We start from the raw sequence: 20687 nt of genomic DNA on the forward strand, positions 1-20687 counted from the left end.
TTCCACGCAGCTGCACACAGGTCTCAGGCTCAGTCGACTTGGCGATGTTGCAGCGGCGAGCGGCGATTAAGTGGCCAATCAAGGCCTGAACAGTGGGGTAATCATTCCACTTGGTAAAATGGGATGTCAGGATTACTTGGCCACTTTCTCACTTGGCTGTGCAGGCTTTAATAGGGCAAAGGCATTTGGCGCTACAGGGTTTAAGAATGACTTCCTGCTGGCTGATTAATGATAAAGACTTTATGGCGTCGCTGCGATTAGGATCTGATGTCACCTCCAGCAAAGTGTAGGTACTGTAGTTTCCATCAGGAGGTTAAAAGTGAGGCGGTACTTTTTCCGATCCCTGCAATCTACTCACAATATTCTTTTTTTTTTCTTTCCCCCCCCCAACAGCAAATTAACTGGTAACAGAAATAAACAACACTTTTATATTAGCGGGTGATTAAACATAAAGGATGTTATTGCAGAAACTTAAGAAACTTTTTTTTTATATCCAATCCCCAAATTCCACTTGCACCTTAAGGGAAAAAAGTGACCCGCCCACTAAAAACAGAACTTAAGTCAAAAATAAATAAATAGAAAAATGAAAATAAAAATAAAAAAAATTTAAAAAATTAGAATTATAAAATTTAAAAAAAATACTAATACAAATAAAAATACTAAAAAATTTAAAATTAAATAAATAACATAAATAAAATAAACAAAATAAATAAAATAAATACATAAGGAAATTTTAATGAACAGATAAAAGGAGGGGCAGAGTGTTCAAGGAAGTAAAATAAGAGACTATTTATAGTATTCTTGGTTACATATGAAAATATGTATAGACATTTCCTTGAACGTTTTTCTAACATACCTGCCTCAGAACAATGGCTTTCACCTTCGACCACTAAAATATAACCAGTAGATCACCGAGTTAAAATTAAATCAACATGAACACATACATGTAAAGTCACAGTTATCCGAACTTTGGCCTCCAAACTCTAATAAGATCGAATGCAAGAGCTCTGATGTAAATCTCTGAGTGTGTTTCAAACGTTGGCATAGTTGCTATTCTAATACATCCAGTAGAGGGCAGTGGACGTTGTTGGATTCATGTGGGACAGTTTCTAATCCAAACATCAATAGAACATGTTCATAACGGATAAAATAAGTATTTTTGTCCCTGGTAGATAATTGGCTGTCTTTTATTTTCAGCTTTGCTTGTCAAGATGTTTTAAAACGGTTCACACAGATCATTTGAAGCTTCTTGGTTCTGATGTCCAAGTGAGTCTTCTTTGTTCCTTTTGCTCGTCGCACATGAGCTATACGACACAACACTTCCCCCACAGGTCATCAGTGGTATTACACCGTTTGCTACATATCTGTAATTTCCCTGAAAATATGCCAACATACCCATGTAATGAACGCAGGACAAAAGGCTCCGTCTGCGTATTTGGGATAGGAAATAGCACATGGAGAAGTAACTCTGTCCTAAAAGATCCACACTTTGCAATACCTTCAGCTTAATGCAAACCTTGTTTCTAATTCAGACCGGAGACTAACTTACCCAAACATGAGATCCAAAATCTGAATCGAGAGACGCTGTGATGCATAAAGGAGGTTCTTTGATAAATCTATGTTGTGAACATACTGTAGCTGCTATTATAGCGGAATTATTCCAAATATTCACAAGGAGACTTAAACTCCTGTAGCAGGAAAGACCTTCAGCATAGAGCGAATGGCTGTCATTGGTTCATTCAACCAAGAAGTACCAGCTGTAGCTGGATAATTCTGAAATGCTATGTTAGCCCCCCCAAAAATGCTTTTTGAGGCAAAGTGGTGGCTTTAAATTATTGCCCATAGTGTGTGTGGTGCCTTTGTGTATAGCACGCGATGAACTGGAAATAAGTCCAGAGTATATCTGTTGTCACCTGGTTCCAGCATCACAGGATAGACGATATGAGACAGCTGGACGGTTGGACATCCTCAGATATTGTCGGGAACAAGAAGAAACCAACCCAAGGTGTTTTTGAGCAAGGCAGCTCGCTCACAAAACGAACCCGCAGTTGTGCTGAGCTGGTTTCACAATAAAAGTGAATTGAACCGGCAGCCGGATGTCCCTGCAGGGTACACCCTGCTTTGATTTCCCCAGATAAATAAAGGTTAAATGAAGGGATGGAAAATTAAAGTTCTTGCTGGTAGATAAATATCTCTTTAATGCCAAGCAGAGTGTGGCCCGGTGCCTCATTTCTGCTGGGATTGTTAAAAGTGTGTTTCCAGAGACGCATGCAGGAGAGCTGGAGTCTGCTGAGCGTGTGGACCGGCAACTCGCATGCTTGTCTTGTCAATCTCCTCGTTTCATTCTTTAGTATGTATGTGGAGGCAGGCAGGTGCGCGAAGAATACAGCGCCACGCAATTCTGCTGAGTTTAAATATTTCATCGGGGGAAGAGGAGGAGGGAGAGAGACTCTGGAGTTTCCAGTTCGGCTCCAAGTCGGAAGAAGTAAAACAACTCCTAGTTCTTATTTTTTGAACAGGTGCAATGTCCTCTTCCTTTCTTTGTTACACGTCACAATTAAGTGCTGCTTTTTCTGTGTCTCACATTCATTTAGATTAAGTTTGATCTCTGATTCCAGGTCAGTGCCTTTGTTTTATCTAATGCTTTTCATGAGTGTGTGCACAGAAGCAGGAAAACTGCAGGCGTCCAGGGGGCTGCCTCGTCTCTCCTTTAATTTTTGAGAGAAAAGAAATAGTCAAAGAGTAAAAGTATTACTTATTTTATTAAAACACATTTTGTGAATGCCCCGGAGACAAACTAACATCATAAAACCAGCTTTAGCGCAAAAACCTTAAGTGTAACTGCAGCTGCAGACTGTATGTAAAAACTCATCAGATATTTCAAATGAAAGGCTTTTTACTGCCCGTCGATCCCAACGGCCGTTAACAATAATAACTCATAATGTGAAAAGCGTAAAGAGGTCCCGCATTAAACTCAAAATGACCAACTTAGTGCGAGTGTTTCATAGATTTCTGGGAGAAAGGTTTATTTTATATGAAACGTTTAGCCACGGACGGAGTCAGATACGCAGTATAATAATCTACTTTATCCACGATTTATTGAAAATGAGTACACATGAGATCCGAGCGAAAACCAACTAATATGGCAAAGTCTTACAACAAAAATCAAAGGGCAGTTTTATTAATAAAAAAAAAAAAAAGGAAAACTACTTAAGTTTAAACTGTGTTTATATTATTTTATTTACTAGTCAGTCTCTCTCTCTCTGTTCTGCACAAACAATTGCCAATCAGTGTGGTTAAGATGTCAATGAACATATTATAAGCTTATAAAACTACAATAAAAAAAGACAACAGATGAATCTTCATACGGTCTTTTAGGGGTTCGTTAACATCGCCTGTTGATTGATCATCAACGCAGTAATTTATTCCTTGTATTTGTAATTCATGATGCCGAACCGTGAATCTCATGAACGTTACTGTAGAGATTTTTCTTTGTTTGTAATACTTAAAATCTTCTTTTAACCCTAAAAAAGTATGTATTTTTTTATTTTTTTCCACAGTAGGACATTCAGCATAAGTTTCAAAATGATCAACAACTAAATTTGCCTCCATTTGTACCAAAATTAAAGGTGAAAATGGAAAACGGTCTCGGGGTTTCCGATTACACCAAAAACTGCGCTGGGAGCCAATGAAAACGCGACTTTCTGAAAGCGGCTTCAAAAGGTGGAACTTTTTTGAGAATGCTCCGACTCTGTCTCCATGGAAGCCGAGGAAAACACAACCGCGACCGCGCGTGCGCGAAGCGGCTGCAGCAAATAGTTCTTCTGTACATGCGCATGTGAAACGAAAAACCTTGTCGTGTCGAACGGGATCTTGCTGAAATTATTTTATGGGGACTGTGACTGGTTTGTAAACAGCTGTTTTATAGCTGCTTCTTTTTAGTGTATAATGGTTAGATACACGTTTTGCCGAAAAAGAATTTGAAGGTGATCAGTAGCGATAACGCTCTCCGGCGTTTTAGCGACTGATCAAATTCATTGTGTGCTTCCACAACATGAAGTAATACAAACGTAACAGAATCCCCATTATGTTTGAATGAATGCACAACATTCTCCATAAGACGATGCAAGTAATCATTTATTTATTTACTTGAGTAAATCAGTGTATTTGACTTCATGGCTGGTGCAGTATTCACTAAGGTTAATACTATGAATGAGAGCAATGTTGTCACTGCTTTGAAAGGCCTTGAATTGCATTGGAATGGCTGAAAAAAGCCGCCAGACAAGGCGAGAATACAAACACTTAAACGTGTGACTGACTCAGAGTCGGCTGTAAATCATCTCACCACTGATGCTGATTTCTCCTTTTAACACTGTTGATTAAGTGACACTGCCCGGCGTCTCCTGGACCTTCTAAAGCAGGCGTCATCAAAATTTATATCACACCCTGAGTGACACATTGTTATTTAATATACTTATTTTCTTTAAAATGATTATTTTTAGCCTTTGTCAGTGTGAGCAAGCAGTTTTTGTTAGAGAAATCTCTCTGTATGAACATTACAATAAAAAATCAATAAAAAGTGACATTATTTTCATACTATATCTACAAAGATACTATATGCCTGGAGCAGTGTTATCCAATCACTGTCCAACCTGCCACCAATATATATTATAAAGAAAACCTAGACCCACAAGGTTTGTATGGTTTCAGACATTTTTTACGCCTTTTGTCGACGGCGCTACCAAATTCCTGGGGGCCGGTTGGATCCTCTCGGGCAGCGACGGGTCAGCACGGCGACTGAACTCACTGTTCTTTACTTCCATTCATGTCATCTGCCTCTTATCCATCTTCACTCACTCCATCATAATGTCCTTTAAGGTTTTCCGTCTTGTCTCGTATATTTGTGTAGTTCTCATACAATCTGTGGATTTTCAAGAAAGAAAGAAAGAAACCGCTGACGACCACTTCCTGTATTTTTGAATCTGCGGTATTCTAAAGAAATTAAATACAGTTTCGTTTCTCCTCAATCTTTATTCACTAGAAGGATGTTTCAGCTCTGATTGGGCGTCGTCCAGAAGACGCCCGACGGCGAACTTGCACCAGCAACCAAAACAAACAACGGCATTTGAATTTTACATCCCTGTGTCAGCGAGCTCTGAACATATCAATGAAGGTGCAACGCCGCAGGCAATGTTAACTAAAAATGAGTCGAGAACAAGCAACTGGTTTTATACTCAATGTCAGTTCAGGGTCTGTTGTTTTCTACAGGAGGCACCTTCAGGTCAACGACATGAAGTCAAAATTGGGTTCGGGTATTGGGAGGCAACATGATTTATAGCCTGCCTTACTTCTGTCATTTCCATTAATATTAATACCGTATAGTTCCCAATAGAAGAGCACCGCCTAATAGAAGAGCACCCTCCTTTTCCAAAGATGTGGACTACACGAAGAAAGAACAAACTTCACTAATTGGGGGCCTCCCCTTGAACATTTTTGAAAAAAATAAGAACTTAAATGGTGCATTCTAATGTATTGTGGACTACTAATTGTGACGTGACAAATTGTAAGACCGGTTGATATTGAATGAACCAAATGCCAAATATGTTAGAGAGAAAACATACTTATTCAAAAGCACATAACTGAACCAAGTGTGTATTAAAGTGAAAATGAAACTGACGACGAGTCACTTCGCAGCACCAAGGGGAGGCTGTCCACTGTCCGCTCAATAAGGTGTGTTAACAGTTAAAATCGCTCCTACCAGGTCCCCTGGTCCAAAGTTTTACTGTAAACATATTTTTGAGCAACCCATCTAATATTATTTAATTTCCAATAGATGCGCACCCCCAAGGTTTGCACTTGCACACCTATTGGGAACTATACGGTATATCAATGGCCGACATCGCTGGTCCTCTCTTGTTCACCTGCTGCTGAATTTACGGATGACGTCACATAATACTCGCCGGGTTCTCTTACAAGTACGCAATGCAGTATCGGTTCATCCCTATTTCCTTTTCTGAGGCCACAATGACATGATAAAAGCACTCCAGTGGTCACCAGGAGGGTCCGCGGCGTCCAATCTAGGACGTCTTCAACGCTGGGGCCTGCAACAGGTGGAGCTTGTGGGGATTCTGAGGAGAGAGAACAGCCTGAGCTGGCACATACAAGTTGGCCTGCCACCACAGCGTTTGCACTACCCTCAGGCTACAGCTGGCAAACACCCCCGCATTATGCGTCACATCTGCAGTGTAGTCAACCGCTGCCCATGCAATCAATGCTTGGCAGGGAGAGCGACTCGCGAAGTGAACGCCGCGAGAGAGAGAGAGAGAGAGAGAGCGCACGAGAGCGCTGCGTTAATATTATGCAACAGTTCAGACATGACACCCAAAAAACACATTCTTGGCCACATGTTTGCTCACTAACGCATACGTGAATGTTACAAGCGCCCTTTTTGTCCTTTACTGATGAAAAACAAAAAAAAACAGTTTTCTCGGGCCCGGCAGACGGCACGGCTGACTTTCAAGAAATTCCACAAGCGAGAGCTTTCTGGAACTAAACGGGTGCGGCAAATCCTCTTAAAATCCTTTTAGACACCGTGGCAGCGCGGAGAAAGAGAAAAACTTTCTCCCAGGCAAACACGCGGAGGTTTGTTGGGTTGATGTCGCGCTCTGGGGAAGGACACCCGAGCCAGTTTACTTCTTGGAGGCTGGAGAAAGACGCTAATGCAACACACACACACACGGTAAAGGGCGTGCGATGCACAGACCTGCGCTTTCAAGGCAACACTTGTAGGGAATAGGACACTCTGGAGGTGTCATTTCTCCTCCTTGGTTTGTGTAGTGTTAGGACAGCGAGGGGGGAAAGTTTCCCTTTCAGCTACCGATATAGCAATAACCTACACTGCCGGGTCGCAGAGTTCACTCGGTCTTTCTGCGCAAACAATAGTAAACAACTAAAATCAGTGTGACTATCTACTCAGGGCAGATTTTCTTTAGATGAAATTGTGCAGCTGCGATGGAGTTTTAAAAGGCTGTCAACAAGTGCCAGCCAATCCAGCCGCTGTGTCTTTAGGCTCTCCAATTTCCTCAAGTTTCTCAAAAACTAGTTTCCTCGCTCTGATTGCTATTTACATATTTGGGTAAATGAGCATGGGATTGGTCTCAGTGGTTTGTTTGTCGATTTGCTCTTTGCTTTTCTATTTCCTTTGGGCAACAGATTGAATTAATGTTTGTAGACACTGTGATGCCACACATGAGGAAACAGGAGATTTTGCAAAAATTACAAAACTCCCCCAATTACAGCTCTACAAACACGTACGCCCGAGTTGAGGGGGAAAAAAAGCAAAACTCATTTGGGCTGTGACGGAGATTTCTCATGTGTCAGAGGCACAAGGACAATAATTAGCTTCATTTACATGCGTTCCTGTTTAAACAGATATTGTTTACCCGACTTGCAGACTCTGCAGAGCACACACACACACACACACACACACACCAACACCAACACCAACACCAACACACACACACACACACACACACACACACACACACACACACACACACACACACACACACACACACACACACACACACACACACACACACACACACACACACACACACACACACACACACACACACACACACACACACACACAAACTAAAAACACAGAAATGTTTCTTTGGAAACACTATTTTTAACACATGGAAAATGCCAGCTAGCACTCACATATCCTTATCAGCCCTGCTGCCCCCCCCCTTCCTTAGCTCCTATCTCCTTCTCTCCTTAATTACTTGTTGGAAGGCGTTTGACTGTTCGCCGCACGCCTGCTGTTTTGGTCATTACAGGCCGCTGTAGGAAGTGGAGTGGCTGCCAAAGAAGCTTAGCGGAGGACAGACGCCGGGGATGTGTCTGCACTCACCTGGGGTAAATGAGGACAAGTCTTCCTGCTGGCTTTGAGGCCGTTCCTCCCCTCGGGCGCCGTCCTGATGTTGAAGAGGGCCTGAAGGGCGCACTGGGCCGCCTGGGTCTTGGCCAGCTTCTTGCTGCGACCACAGCCCTCGAATATCCGCCCGTCCACGCGCACCGCCATCACAAAGCTGCGCAGCCTCCGCCCCTCGGCCCGCTCCGACAGACAGGCGTAGCGCAGGCCCGGCCGGAGCTCGTTGAGCAGAGCCACGGGGCTCTTGGGCGCCTCGGGCTCCGGCACGATGCCGCCCAGCCTCTGCTGGGCCTGCACCATCAGGTCCAAGGTGTGGCGGAGCAGGCGCCCATGTCTCAGCAGCTCGCTCGATAGCAGCTCGCTCTCGGCGGCCGCGCTGCAGAGCGAGAGGCCGTCGGAGCACGGCGAAGACTCGAACTCCTTGAAGAGCGTCTCCGGGAAGTCGGCCTGGTCCGAGGTAAAGTCCGCCGTGGGGTTTGAGATGTTTCCCATGGCCAGGTGGGCCTGGGGAGCGTTGGGGAATTGGACGAAGGACTTGAGGGCCATCTCCGCAGCCCTCATCTTGGCTTTCTTCTTGGTGGGACCCGTGCCCTCGAAGGTCAGCCCGTTGACCTCCACAGCGATGGAGAAGACCGGAGCGTGGACGGGACCCGTCTGCGACACCACGCGGTACTGCAGGCCCGGCCGGAGCTCGTTCAGCTGCACCAGGGCGTTCTTCGGAACCTCGGACCAGGACAGCTTCTTGTATATGAGGCGGAGCTGGCACAGGTGCCCGTTGTTGTCTTCCTCCAGCGGCCGCTTCCTCTTAAGCCCGGAGCTCCCGCTTCTCGTCGAGTCGGAGCAAAACAGCGCCTGGCACTCTCCCGCTCCTATCGAGCGGTCCTCCAAGTTCCCGACGTTCCGGTTTTCCTTCACCTCTGCACTGCTGGTGCCTGTTTCAACAACAAAAACAAGGTGATTCAGAGTGATTAAAAAAACAAAGAGCGAGGCAGAGAAGCATTCATTACTGTTCCACGCTCACGTTTATCCTGGCTGAACAAAATGAATCAAGGAAAACCTCTCGAGGCAGATTGAGCCACTCGATACACAATGGAATGGTAATGAACACATCTACAATCATCTCCCTGAGCCGGGCCCACTTCATACCACAGGGCTCTATCATATTTAAGCATTTTAAAACCCAAATACAAATCCCCTAAAATGGCGATGTTATCTGCCAAATCATCCTGTAATCGGCCTCTAAATTAGCTCTGAATCTGTGTCGCAAGTGGGAAACATTGGTCCCCGTGGCCAATGCAAAGCATCAATCCTATTTGTAATGGGGGCTGGAGGGTGGGGTGGGGGAGCGTGTCGAGTGGCAGACATTCTGAGAAAGGATGAGGGAGAGAAATGTGTGTAGCCCTGCTTTATTTCACACTTCTATCCTCCGTGAGAGCAAAGTCTGAACAGCTGTGATACGCTCTTCAAACCTAGTTACGGGGAAGTGGTGGCGTATTGAATTTCTAATGGGAAATGAACAAAAATAGGGTGTTTAGATACTGCCACAGGAATGTTAATGGTGTGATGGGAGGCGTTCGCCGCTGCAGCTCCAGATGACAGTGTTTGCAGGCGGGCACGCACCTATCTAATGACTTATTTATCACGCACACTCAAATTTAGCATTTAATAGCTGACTTTTATAAGAATACAGATTTTAACGCACAAGCTGACACCCGTAATCAAAGAGCTCATTTACCAAATAATTAATTAAGCCGGTGACAAAGAGATCATTTCCATACGGGGGCCCGCCGCGGAGAGAGTTAGCGCGGCACGCTCACAAAGAGAATGAGACGGGGCGCTTACTTAAACTGTCCTCGTCCTCCGTGCTGCTGGTCCCGGGGCTTATGTACTTGAAGGGTGCGATCAATGCCGACAGCATACTGACTTTCTCTGGAGGAGAGACAAGAGACACGCAGAGTCAACAAGAGTGCCGTGGCAGAGATGTTTTTGATAGTTTTATCGACTGAAAGATTGTGGTGGGCACACACACACACACACACACACACACACACACACACACACACACACACACACACACACACACACACACACACACACACACACACACACACACACACACACACACACACACACACACACACACACACACACACACACACACACACACACACACACAGAGGAAGACAGACACGGTACAAGACTGCTTCTCTGGTAACCAAACAAGGGAATCAACAAACATACACACCTGAAAGATTTTTAGGACCCATTTATTCATCTACTACTGCCATTTCAACAAAGTTAGCGTTACAGAGAGCTAAGTCTCAATATCAACTTTGGGAACCACTCAACAAACAAATATTTCAAATCTGAAGAAAACCCACAAAAAGGAGGACATGAAAAGTCCACTCAAGATGTCCAAGATCAGAGTCAGCTCCACCACAGCACTGTACCACCGCAGTTCAAATTTCAAAATAAATATTTAAAAGGAAAAAAAAGAAAGAAAGAGAAAAACTAAGAAAAAGAATTTCACGGGCCTGACACACCAATTTCAGAATATGTCAACTTTTCTTGGAGCTGTCATAAATTCAATGTTGGACCCAAGAGAATTTGAAAAGCTTTATTACTTCATTTTTGTGATTTAATGTGTTGAGTGTGTCAGAATTATAAGTAAAACGTACTAGGACAATAATAGTATGTTAAATAAATAAATAAATAAATAAATAAATAGTGGCAAATAATGTAATAATTGTAATAATTCTGAACGTAATTAATCCAAAAATGTCACAACTTGCCAATAATATAATGAAATAGTAAAAGATCGTAAACAAACATTATTGAGAGAGTATTTAGTTGAACTATCTTGGTATTAGAAAACTACACAAAACCTGCAAAAAGCTTTTATTTCCAAGAAATGCACCCCTAGTTATGAATATTTGGAATGTTAGCTGCAGTTATTACATGCTGAAAATATTTTTTTAATGCTTCTCCTTTATCTAACAATGTATTAGATTATTGGCTTTTTCTTTAAAATTGAATTATTATTCCTTTATTATCTTCTTTATTTTTACAATTGAGACCATTTTTACATTATGGACCAACATTATAATGTTGGTTTATTGATATTTACCAACATTGATTGAATGATTTTTTTATATAAATATATTTTATTGGTCTGCAACATGTGCACACATTTGGTTATTATTCTTTGATAAATCCAACAAAGGTTTCCTTTAAGTAAAAACTGCTTCTCTATGTTTGGTACTATATGCTAGAGGGAGATATTGTATATTGTGAAATGTGCTGTGATTCGTATGGTACTGCTGGATTCTTGTCGATGGGAGAGGCAAAGAGCAGACAGTGTATAAACTCCACCCTCAGTGATAAACTTCCTCTCTTCATCCGTGCTAACTTGTCGACAGCAGTTCACTCCTGCTCCTCCCTGGGGCCTGCCGCTGTCCAGGTGCGCGTGCTGTTTGCAGTATGAAGCCCTATTAGGGCCATCGCTTGGTCTGGTGCTCTCCATGCAGCGCTGAGCAGAATTGACAGACCAGTCTGGCTCCTTAATTAAGCCTCCTCTCTCTTCCCAACATCAACTAATGATCAATAAAGGAGAAAGGTAAGGGAGAGGCAAAAAGGAGGGGGCTGAAAACAGTTGGCGGACAAGAGTTGATGAGGTAGGAGGAAGACATAGAGTTGGAATGACTTTGTGTAGGTGTTGTGGAGGGTCACGGGGTGAGCGAGAGGTCGAGATACCCTCAGAGCTCTCTCTCTCTCTCCGTGCTGCATCACGGCCCTGGTGGCAACAGTTTAAGAGAGCTAAATGCTGAATAAACGGGGCTCCACATTACAGTGCAATAAACACGTTTTGATAAGAGCGTGAGGTTGTGAATGAGCTCGGCCCCTGGTGCTCTCTCTCGCCGCAGCTCAACAGCACTAGAGGGGCTCAATGAGTCACTCTGACACACATGGTTACACTCTAAACACCGAGGATGGGGCTGTGCTGGTCCTCGTGGGCCACCATCACAATACCGGCATTTGCATTCTGACCTAATTACAGACTAAAGCTCGACACAAGCAGCAATTTGGCCCTAAATGACTCCCTTGGCCAACTGGGTCATTATAAAGAACATTTTCAAATCAGTTTATATTGTTTTTAAAACCCCTATAGCCCCATTTACAGCTAAAAATAAATAAATAAAATAAACATGGCTGTCTGGTGTGTTTACAAAAGTGGCAAAATTAGCGGTCATTAAAGGGCCATTGGCAGGAACACAATATCTTAGCATGTTCTTGCATTTGTCCACAGAATGTATCTTGTTACTGTGCAGCATGAAAGACAAATGCTCACATGAAGCATGAAATTACAGAGCACAGCAAGGCCAGCAATTAGCACACAGGATCTCAGGCTCTCTCTCACACTGGGGCCAGAAATGCCTGTAATGTGCATTTGATAATCCTGCTTTGCCGAAGGCATCCAAGCCACCCACTCAATGGCTTCTGCCACTGGGCAGTGAGGCGGCGGAGCTCGGCGCTAACAGATCATCACAGGCTGAAGGATGTGTCACAAGATTCAAAATAAACTACGGCACAGAAAACAAAACAGAGTGTAGTTGTCAGTCTCTCTGTGTTTGTCTTTTCATAGACCTGAAATGGATGAACGGACACTTTTTCAGTCGGATGGATGGATGGATGGATGGATGGACGGACGGACAGATGGACAGTCAGTTGGATGGATGGTTCGACTAATCACTGTGTGTGTTGACCCTTTGACGACATCTTATCATATTATCTATGTGATGCTGTGTTTTCCTCATTATGCAACTTTTTCATAAAATCATGTAACGAATCACAACATATTGTCTTGCTTATAAAATACAGATATAAAACCACAGATTAAACTACAAAACTGAACTTTTCCGGAGGGTTTTTGCGTTTCGATTCAGCTGCTTCCCTCTAACAAAGGCAGACATCCCAGTTGTCCATTTTTCCGAGAGGACAGAAGTGCTGAGTCATTGTTAACCAGGCGCTACATGGTTTCTGATTGGTTACTTGTTACCAGCTGTGCCGACACTGCAAGATGAGCTTCCTGTCACATTCAAACTTAGTGCCTCGTGGCTAAAAGAGAAAGCAGTTTGTTTTTTCTTTCATGAAGAGAGCTGTTTTTATTTATTTATGGGTTTTTTGTTGTGGTTGCACTACTGGCTTTGTGGCGTTGGATGTTTGCATGACATCTTTTGGAACTTACTACTTGGACTGTCCAAAAATATGTTAGACTCTCCTTTACATATACCTTTACATATTCTACCACTAGATTGTAGCCTGATTCTAGTCTTGGCTTTGCCTCAACAGTAATCCAAACACTTCCAGTTACCTCAAAATAGTACCAACAATACGCCTGCCAACACATCATTTTAACACCAAAATAGTACTAAAAGTGGAAGCACAGGTGGTTTATCTGAAGCGAGTGAAGTTCTGTCACTGTCAGATTAGTAGGATTACAATACAAGTACATCATACCGTATCTCATACAAACCTAAACCTGCTGGTTTTGGTCAAACTGGTTGGATTAGTGATTGATTGGTTCGGCAATGTTCATTCCAGAAAGTGTAAAATGTATAATTTCAATGATTAAATAGAGCTTTGCTTGGGATGAATCCATTGTGTCGTCCATTGAGACGCCCCGTGAGAAACGATAATGCCTGAGCCAGCTGGTGACTGGGGGACAAATTAAAGCAGAAACCTGAACATGTGAGAAACACAAGGTGAGACGTTCGTCTCAACCAAAGTCCTGTGACAAAGAAATATACTGACGTCCATAAAAAAAAATGTCAAAAGGACAAAACATGTTCAATGAACCATCCTTATTGCTTGCTGATGAGCTTCACTCGTCACCTGACTGTATGAAAGGCAGAGCGGGCCTCCTCCAATCCACTCTTCAAAGGGTTTTCTTATTTGGATGAACCTCACATTCACAGGTAGAACAGAGGTTTTGTCTATAGGGCTCCTCGGGCACGTATAATTTCATGCAACCTTCCGTTGCAATTCTTTTCAGTCTGAATGGAGCGCGGTCCACTTCAAATGTCTCAGGAAGCAGCTATTGAGCAGAAAATATCATCGTGTTTTTCAACAACCGCGGCGCAGAATCAGAGGTCATCCTTGAAATGCCACCTCTGACGGTTTTGTTCGGTTTATGAAGCGAGCGTCACTCTCTTTTATGCCTCGGCCTTTGTTGGTAGTTTACGGTTTGTCACAAAGTGGATTTTTCAAGAGACACACGGGAAAATGATCACTTGCGTGCATCGGCGGCCATCAGCGCAAATAAGAAGAAATAGTGAATCTGTCCGGAGTGAATGCGTCTCAATGTCAGCGAGGACTTCCTCCAGCAATCGATCAACCCACGGTGGATAAAGAGTTATTGAAGCTGGATGGATGGATGGATGGAAGGAAGAAATACTTCATCAGGATAATTAGGAAATCCAGGAAGCCCCTTGTGTTTATCTCGCGGTGATGAAGCAGTTAAACTATCTGCAGTAAGGCAACTCCGTTTTTCACATTTGTCACTGCGTTTGCACTTGCTCATATCCTCCCAGTGACCTTAGAGGACATGTGGGCAAATGAGGTGAATCTTCAATCCTTCCTCTTTCTCTCTGTAAAAGCCTCACTTCAAAGACGAAGCAGCTAAAGTCTCGCCTGCTAGAAAGTTCATCAAACGCACCAGTGTAATCACCTCGGCTGATGTGGACACCGCTACCTCACATGCCCTTCACGGTATCTGTCATCCATCCTTCCTCATTCAGCGGCGGGAGCCTCGACTTGAATGAGACAATGCATGCCAATAGTCTCAGCTCACTAACACCCCGCTCCACCCACCCCCACCCCCACCACCACCACACCCTCAGCTGCACCAGGACACGGCGAGAGGAGACGACCCTCATCTGTTTCCGCCACACAAAGCCGGGGAGGCGGAGGAGGAGAGAGCCAGGTTAGATAGGGGGAGCCTTGGCAGATGGCCATGCACTCTTGATAGTGACAACACCGGGGATGGCGTCCATTCACAATGAGCTGCAGGAAAGAAGAAGAAAAAAAAAAAAGAAAGTCTGCCTCCCTCTGTCTATCTCCCTCGCTCCTCGTCTTGCACCTCCTGCATCAGTTCTGAGGAGAGGGTAATGAGCCCAATCAGATTTCCCCATGGCTCAGCATAACGAATGGGTCAGATGAGCGACGGGAGACACTATTGAAACAGGCGCTGGGGGAAATCATTGACTCTCTCTCTCCTTCTCTATCTTTGCCTTTCCCACCTGCTTTCCCCTCTTTCCTGCCTGAATCTTCCTCAGACTAAAAAAACCCCCCAAAAAACAAGCGAGCCACTAAAGAGAGGCTGCACTGTTTCTCCACTTATCCTGTTTCCTCTTTCAGGTGCGTAAAGCAGACGCAGAGAGTTAAGTGTCCTCTCCAACTTGTGCCTGAACACACATAATGCTAATTCCACACAAATAAGAAAAAAAAGAAGAAGCACGAGTATGCAGCAATTTTATCGTATTACTCACTTCAGATCATTGAGAATTAAAGCAGCAGAACAAAGAGCCAAAGCCTCTTGTCTGCTTTGAGCCTCACTGGAAAGAAAAGTGCTCTCACTGTTCCAAGTATTCAGAGTATTTGTGACTATATGAAGGGAAGTGGCTCCATCCTCACCTTCTATCCAGGCTTCTCTGTCCCCTTTTAACCTCAAACTCAATCCCACGCCACCAGCTATTCTCCTTTATTGTTGTGGTTGAACTGAATATGTACACAAACTTTAACTTAGTTGAGTCGATCTGATAACGTTGGAGAGATTTTTTTTCCCTTCATAGGCGGAACAAGACAAAGCAAGAATGTGTAAAATATTTAGAAATATATAAGATATGTATCGAAAAAATCATTCAACGAGAACTACACTCGGTGGAACGCAAACCTTAATCGCCAACACCACATTTGTTTACGGAACCGAGCTAGCATCACTAGCATGATAGCCGTTACCACATATCAATGTTAACTCAGTAGGTAGCTGCATCGCTGCGTAAAACACTGAGCAGAGAGCGTTTCCATGGCAACAAACACTGATCTCCTATGATCTCCATGAAGTGCCTCTCTCATCCGCACTGAATGGAGTTTGTCAGGTAATTTATTCGGAAACGGTTAGCCGCTAACGTCCCAAAATCTAACTGATTCGCCTGTGGATGATGACAAATCATTCCTGAAAATTTCATGCAATTCAGTTGAGTAGATTTTACGAAACGTTGGTAAAAGACATACACACAAACCAATAAATGAATACACACATAGAAAACATAGCCTCTCGGCCAACTTTGTTGGTGAAGGTAAAAAAAAACCAAGCTATTTTAATGTTTATAGTGACCATAGAAACAGCACTACAATTTTATATGGTAGCTCTGCTGCATGCTGCAAATTTTCAACATATTAAACCACCTGTGCAGTGATATTTTAACTCAACGTCTTCGTCAATGTGCGGAATCCTAAATGTCGAGCTCCATCCATGTTTCCCAGAGAGTAACAACAAGCTGTCGGCAGTAAAAACCTGCTCACATTGGAAACTCTTTCGTTTCTCACTAACAAGATACCCGTTTTTTTTTTGGTTTTGTTTTGTTTTTTCTTCCTCACCTGCCTGTCAACATCAGAGAGGGAACAAGTGCTTAAATCCTCTTTTTGTTGGTGGCAGTTTAAGTGTCTCTCACAGTGTGACATCCCAACAAAAAACTAATCTATGTACAGTATGCAGTGAAAATGGGTAAAAAAGAAAACCCAGTAACAACAGAGGGCTGTGTTAGCGCAGAGCGACGAGCGTTTAGCACCCGATTAGCGGCGGCGAGGACAAACCAGCCGAGCCATCTGTTTTACAGTCGCACCTCTGGTGGTGAATACCAAAGACGGAAACAACAGCGTGGACTCGGACTCAGCGCTTTTCTGAGCAGATGTGTTTCACGAACGTGTCACTTTCTATTTATTTTATGTAATTTTTTTTTTTTTTTCCCTTTACATCATGATGTTGGCAGGTATTTCTTTTCATTTAATCAGGTTAGAAACTGTGTAGGAGACGCCATTTGAGGCTGATTAAGACTCCGTGGGATCTGCACATTGGTTTTCTTCATAATTTCACTCGTTTCTCAGCATTTGCTGGCAAATACTATTTTGTTTAATGTTCTCAAATGATAGCGGTACACGTCTGAGTCTTTGGAAAGATTTCACAGGTAAATCAAACATCAATGGGCCTCCACTTGTATTATCAGTTTTCGTCGCTCCAAAGAGAGTTTGACATTTCCATAAATATAATTATTGGCGTTGTTGTTGAGAGATACACGATATGAGCTTCCTGGTTGTTAAACGTAAGGTGATGGACTGGTTGGCATGTCCATTGTCAACTGGGATTGGTTCCAGCTGACAATGGGATAAAAACAGGTATAGGAGCAGGTTTGATGGATGGATGGCTGTTATGGGCTCCGGTTCTCAATGATTCACCACAGTCTGGATAAAGCAGGCATATAGAGGATGGGAGGACAATAGGGCCCATTGTTGGGCTTCAAAATCTCAGAGGGAAACAGGGCGAGGACCTATCTCGCTTCTTTTCACACCACTTCAAGGTTTCCTGACACGGTGGAATTACATTTCCCTTCTCTGCATAGTACAACAGGAGAATGCAAACATGCTTCACAACACAATGACCTTTGCTCTGCTGACAGCGGGAATCCAAACTCCTGAGATCATTGTGTTCGCAAGGTGAGGACGGACTGAACCCGTCAGGCGACACCAGCTGAATCAGAGTCCATTTTTACTTTGTGGTGATAAAGTTCGTTACATGATCAGTGACTTCCAAAGCTGTGGATCTTGGTGTTTATGAATGACCTGCTCAACCACTCCAGCCACAGCCGCCAGGCTCTTGTTTAACCCATTACATTTAAGCAGTAAGCACTGATCCAGGTTAAAATGGATTCCGGTGGCTCTTGGATCTGCCAAGGGATGCATTTGTTTCTGTCATTTGGTGTCGGACTGAGGAAACTGACTCCTTTACTTTCATGCTGAAATGGGCTTTAAAAAAAAAGTGTAAAAACTTAAACAGTGTCACATTTTATTGCAACAAGATGAGAATAAAAGTGACATGTATAACTCGGCCTGGCCTTTTAGCACTTGTCGATTAAATCAAATGAAAGATATGAGGAACCCCTTGCTCAACGTTTTGAAAACAATGTCTGTTTACACAAATGGCTGTGGAAAAACTACAATACTGCCACCTCGAGGCAGGGCAGGAGTACTGCCGTTAGGCTATGACGGGCAGCTCATTCAGATTTCTTCATTTATAAAAAGGACAGAGCACAATAATGAAGATGTAAATATTCCAAGATTATATCCAGAGATAATTTACATCTTTAGTCGCCGGGCAGACCAGTATCGTCTGCATAAAACAAAACATTAAAACAACAACAATCACAGCACGAGAAGGCTACAGAGCAAAGTAATAAAAGGAAACGTTAACGAGGAAGTATTTTTCATTTTAGACCAGAGAAGAAACCACAGCGACCACAAAGACATTAAAGTGGAATAATTTTGCAGAATACTCACACGTTGGCTTTATTGCATGTTTTCTTGTTTTAAAATTGCACAATCAATTATCGAACTTCTCCGAAAAATACAGAAGTACACCGTGGTTTGTGTTCATATTACCAATTCCCTAAAATCAATGTAAACCATTGCAATATGTTGATTATTGAAGCAGTATTACAAATTATTCTGGACGTATAAATTTGTAGCTCCTGTGCAGCGCTTCCCAACCGAATCCCCCGGTTTTCGCCGACACACAGTCCCGCTGCCAATAACGCGACGTTTTCTACCGAAATCTTTGCTAACCAGACGCTGCCGAACACCCTGACAAGCTGCACAGCTTCCTGTCACACACTCACAGTCGAGGCTCTCGCCTGGTGGAGCTTATCCTTTAAAGAACTCAACAATTAAGAAATCCAGACAGTGACAGAGCGAGGAATTTTGTGCCAGTTAAAGAAGCCAAAAATATTTGCTTTTGGAAGTTGATTTTTTTTCCCCCACGTCACCGCAGTCGTGTTGCCAAGAAGTGAGAAAGCAGGATTTTGTCTGTAAGGTGAGAAAATAAAAGTAGGACACAATCAGAGGAGCACATTTAACACACTGCACAGTGTTACAGCAGTATACAGATTTAAAAGTCATTATCAAGGTTTTTGTTTTTTTTTTTTAATCTAATAGCATTTTTCACACTTGTGTGATTTTCCATTTTCCTCAATTAGATGCTGTATTCTGTTTATTGACCTGACTTTGCTGTCCAACACTCGAAGTAAAAATAATATCCATATGCAATATGAAAGTTCAGCAGAGAAAAACTGCATTAGATAGTAAACCCTTTAATTATATTGTGACAGAGAGGAAAACTTGCATCACTCTGTCTTTCATTTTTGATTTTCCTAACAAGTGAAACTGGGGAAGACCGTGACACATTTAAAAAGCATAGCCGTTAAATTAATCATTACAAATTGTATCGCACAACTTTTAACTGCCATCACCAATTTTGACGTCTGTACTTGTATTAATTCTTGTCCCCAAGTATTCGTGTGTAAGGTTTTTATTCAAATAAAAAAGAAATGATGTCGGAGAATCGGGGTTTTGAGAGGTTTGAGAGGTTATGTAGGCCACTCTGACCTAATTGTCATTTTGTCTATTTGATGTTTGGTTTTCATTTTCAATGGAAAGGATTATTTGAGTATAGGGACAGGGTCTATACAGTATTTATATACATATATACATTAATCCTCATTCTGCTCCCTTTCATGCAGGAATTTGAAACTTTTTTTCCTTATTTTTATTTTAACAATGAATGAAATAAATAAACTAACTAGGCACTGTTTCAAGTGAAATCGTATCATTTTTGTGTTTTCGTCTCAGAATAGTTTAACACGGCTTTGAGAAAGCTTTGACAAAGTTTTGAAAACAATCGTCCGTTTCATTAGTTTTTTTTTTTTCTTATAGGAAGAATTCAGGATAAAACTGAGAAAACAGGGTGAAACACTTTGTGAAGGAAAGGAAGGGACTATAAATGTAATGAAAAAAATTCCGAGTGTAAAAAAATTAAGTTTTACCTTCTCCTACCGTCTCCTCTACTTGCTCATGTGGAATTGTTGTTTTTGTTTTCTGTAAAAATGCCTCAAGATGACTGTGTTATAAAAGCACAACTGAATCTAAGTGGTTAAGTTGTTGGTCTTCCAATCCCATGGTTGTTGGTTCAAATCCCCACCCTGCCCTCCCTTTGTCCCCGAAGTTTCTTGGAGTGATGCGTGAGCACAATGCATGGTTGATGATTTATATTCAAAATGAGCTATATTAGTGAAGTGTCTTCATCATATCATCACTTTAACCTGCGGAGGTTCGCTGTCCACCGCAGCACCTGACGCCGCCATGCGTCTCCTCCAGCGCTCGCCTCTCGGAGCGGGGACGAGACACGAGGGCGCCCTCATGATAAAAGCTTTTTAATGTCACATCTCCGGCCCGAGGTGGTGGAAAGTGCGTGTAAGCGAAAGAAGTATGAATTTTTCACGTTTTCCACCTTGAATGTTGCCTTTCGGACGCCACTGAGTTTGACTGCCAAAGCTTTTAGGGCTAGAATAGCAACGCTGGAACAATCGTAGCTGCGAGCTGCTGAAAAGGGCCTTTAGGCGGCAAAAGAAGCACACGGGAA

At 42.9% G+C, this 20687-nt stretch overlaps 1 protein-coding gene across 1 annotated transcript in view; it reads right to left on the minus strand.

Annotated features, from left to right (window-relative positions):
* Positions 1 to 20687, minus strand: part of adarb2 (adenosine deaminase RNA specific B2 (inactive)) — a gene marked incomplete at both ends in the record, with an annotated part of 200587 nt that overhangs the window by 67415 nt on the left and 112485 nt on the right. Inside the window, 2 exons of the mRNA XM_080489089.1 lie at positions 7919 to 8871; positions 9782 to 9868. Coding sequence (XP_080345215.1) covers positions 7919 to 8871; positions 9782 to 9868 — 1040 coding nt within the window. The remainder of the gene's footprint in view (positions 1 to 7918; positions 8872 to 9781; positions 9869 to 20687) is intronic.

The sequence above is a fragment of the Lipophrys pholis genome (assembly GCF_963383615.2).
Source record: "Lipophrys pholis genome assembly, chromosome: 20".
Taxonomy (NCBI): Eukaryota; Metazoa; Chordata; class Actinopteri; order Blenniiformes; family Blenniidae; genus Lipophrys; species Lipophrys pholis.